This window comes from Aegilops tauschii, chromosome 7, assembly GCF_002575655.3.
Source record: "Aegilops tauschii subsp. strangulata cultivar AL8/78 chromosome 7, Aet v6.0, whole genome shotgun sequence".
NCBI classification, from domain to species: Eukaryota; Viridiplantae; Streptophyta; class Magnoliopsida; order Poales; family Poaceae; genus Aegilops; species Aegilops tauschii.
Window position 1 is genome coordinate 81,988,593 of NC_053041.3, and position 3,151 is coordinate 81,991,743.

The following is a 3,151-nucleotide window of genomic DNA, read 5'->3' on the forward strand; positions in this document are numbered from 1 at the left end:
GTCCCTATTAAGATGAGAAGCGTTGTGGTAGTGAAACTAAGTACAACCACGCGAGGAAGAGCTGGACCACAGGGAAGATGGCAACAGTGAAGAGCTGAAGAGGATAGGCATCTTTGTTCGTCATGGCATTGTGGAAAATTACATGTGCGCTTAGAGCATCTCCAACAGCCGCGCCAAAAGACGCGCGCACGGTAAACCGAGTTTTTAGCGCGCGCGGGACGTTTCGGCGCGCTCCAGCGGTGGCGGGAAAGTCACGCGCGCGGGAAAAGGCGGCAGGTCGCGCGCTATTTTTGGCGCACCGCTTTCGGCGCGCCTATAAAATGCGGCGCTCACCTCTCTTCCTCTTCCACTGCCACACGCGCCTCCACCGCTTCCTTGGTTGCTTCCGCTGCCACGCGCGCCACCGCTCCAGCGCCCCGCCACCGACGTGCCACCATGCCGCCGCGCCGCCGAGGAGTGTCGGGCTACCGCGGCGTCCGCCAGCGCCCCAACGGCGGGTTCTACTCCGAGATACGGTCCGACCAACTCCGGCTCGGCCTCGGCACCTTCGAGACGGCGCACGAGGCCGCCCGGGCGTACGACGCGGCGGCGTGGCGCCTAGGCAGGCCGCGCCCGCAGATGAACTTCGACGACGTCCACACACTCCAGCAGGCGCTGGACGTCGCCCCGCCGCCTCGTCTTCGCACAGCACAAGACTGTGCGGAGCATGCTGAGCGGCAGCGCCGCCTCCTCGTCGCCCATGAGGACGAGCGGACCATGGCGGAGTGGCGCCGGCGCCACCCGGAGGACGTCACCTACGAGCAAGCCTACTGGGCAAGGCGCCGCGAGGAGGACACGCGAAGGCGCCGCGAGGAGCGGTTGGATAGGCGTCGGCGAAAGGCTCTGGCGATATCGCAGTGCGACATCATTCAAAATGGTGGGCAGTCGATCTTTTCGGCTGATGATGACCATTGGTTGGACATGTGGATCGATACCTCGGACCAGACCAGCGAGGATGGCAACGATGACGATGACGACGACGACTGGGAGTAGGCTATAGTTGCGTATGTAGTTGCACTATCTAGTAGTTTTTTTTTATGTCGTTGCACTATCTAGTAGTAGTTTTTTTATCTATCTATGCTATGGAACTATGTAAAATATCTATGTATCTTTTTTTATCTATCTATGCTATGGAACTATGTAAAATAGGCTATAGTTTTTTTAGCGCGCGCTGCATTTTTACGCATTTGCTTTTTAGCGCGGCTGCTGGAGCCAGCGCTGCGCGCCGCGCCAAACCAGACGATGGGCGCGCGGCGCGTTCGGCGCCTATTGGAGATGCTCTTATGCACATGGACTATGATGTTATGCTTGAATGTCATGTTCTCCAATGGATTTTTTTCTCATAAGAGATAGTGTTAGATACAACAATGAAGGACAAGGTATGTAAGCTAAAGGGTAAATATCTAGGTCATATTCAGTCATGTCGTACACTTATTCCTCCAAGAACATATGCCCTCAAATGGCTATATATGCCTGTTTTGTTCTCGATGAAACTGTGTGTGGAGATATAATTTTAGTATGCAAATTTACTTGATGTTTAATCCATGTGGTAATTCATGCAAATGTTATGATATGATATAATGTATTACACACGCCATACACTATAGTGCCAGCAATTGGTTAGTTTCTGAATTTTGTTGCTGCTGCCTACTTTGTTGAAGCATTTGTTGGGGATGACTCATGTACTTATTTTTGTTGCTTACTAAAATAGAGAAGACAACATCAAAGAATAGTATTTGTTTCCTTTCAGTCGTCAAATACTTTTCATTGTGATCTGTAATTCATTTTTTTTATTGAGTGCATGTTGAGGTAGCATTATATTTTTATATAAAAAAATTGCTATAGGCATGTGGTGAATAACATTTGAAGGCCGTTTCTGCTCTTGTCCCTTGTTGCTGCCCTGCCACGGCCACGTCGATCACTGGCTCACTTAGAACATGAGTTAGTGGATTTTGTGATAAGAGTGGGGGTTGAGAGTGAGTGGGATGGGGGTTGGGGCTCCTTACTGTCTAAGCAGAATAATTTTTCTTACTTTAGAAAATGTGGCAAATTGCATTTCATTTGAGAAGGCTTTGTAGCAAATTGCATGAGCAAGTAGATATTTTTTATCAAGTTGTACAATTATTTGGTTAGGATAGAAGGTTAAATGTATTGGTTCGTTCCTTCAACAGTTAATAATCGAGTGTGGCATATCAGTTGCTTGCCCAAGAAAGGAGATCATAATTTTATTTCATGGTAATGCACAACATTCAACTATATGTTACAACGTGGCAATGGCTCAACCGACATTGGATCTGCCTTCTTGGCATAGGTGCATCACGGGCGGCACATGCCTTCGGTGGAGGAGTGACACAAGCACCGCAGGGGGGGATCAGGGCGGGGAGTGGGGGCGTTGGCAGAGGACTCTTCCTTAGCGATCCGTGGGGAAGTACGGTGTGAAGAAGAGAGGGCGCCATGGCGAAGGTGAGGTGGATGTCATTCGGTTTTAAAGAAGAAGGATCCAGCGAGAAATATCCCGCTACGACGGTAAACGGAGTGGGGAGGGGAGGGTCTGGCAGGAAAAGGGAAGGGTGCGTCGTGGGATGTGGTTTTTGTGTTGGGACTGCGTATTGAAGATAACATGTCAGATAGTCTAGACAACCACATTTTCCCCTCATATATGGGATGGATTTGGGGGAGTCCGGACTATCTAGACAGTTGAATTTTGGGCAGCCCGTTGGGTGCCCGTTTGATATCAAAACATGCAGGTACGTATGAAGGAGAAATGAGTTTCGACCTTGAAGACGACCTTAATCCTCTGTTTGATTCATATGTATTATAGCCCGTAGCAACGCACGGGCGTTTTACTAGTGGAGGCTAAAAGTTCAGAGTGTCCTACTCATTATCCCGATAAACTAACTGAATATACTGTAGACGCATCCGAAAAAGACAGTACCTATCATCCTGTGTTGCATTAAACGACAGTTAAAAGCATCCGCTGGCAAAGATAAGACATTGCAACCAAGTACAGCAGGAAGTGAATCAGACAATTTTCTAGAACAAATCAACAAAAGTTTAGTTTCAGGCTTAGATCCAACACTAGAACTGAATATGACACGGAGGGAATCAAGCA

General features: G+C 49.0%; 1 protein-coding gene across 1 annotated transcript; it reads left to right on the forward strand.

Moving 5' to 3' along the window:
• Positions 1-435: 435 nt before the first annotated feature.
• On the forward strand, positions 436-1,032 carry LOC109739172 (uncharacterized). The gene has a single exon (XM_020298261.1). The coding sequence runs from the start codon at positions 436-438 to the stop codon at positions 1,030-1,032; it is 597 nt and encodes a 198-aa protein (XP_020153850.1).
• The last annotated feature ends 2,119 nt before the right edge of the window (positions 1,033-3,151 follow it).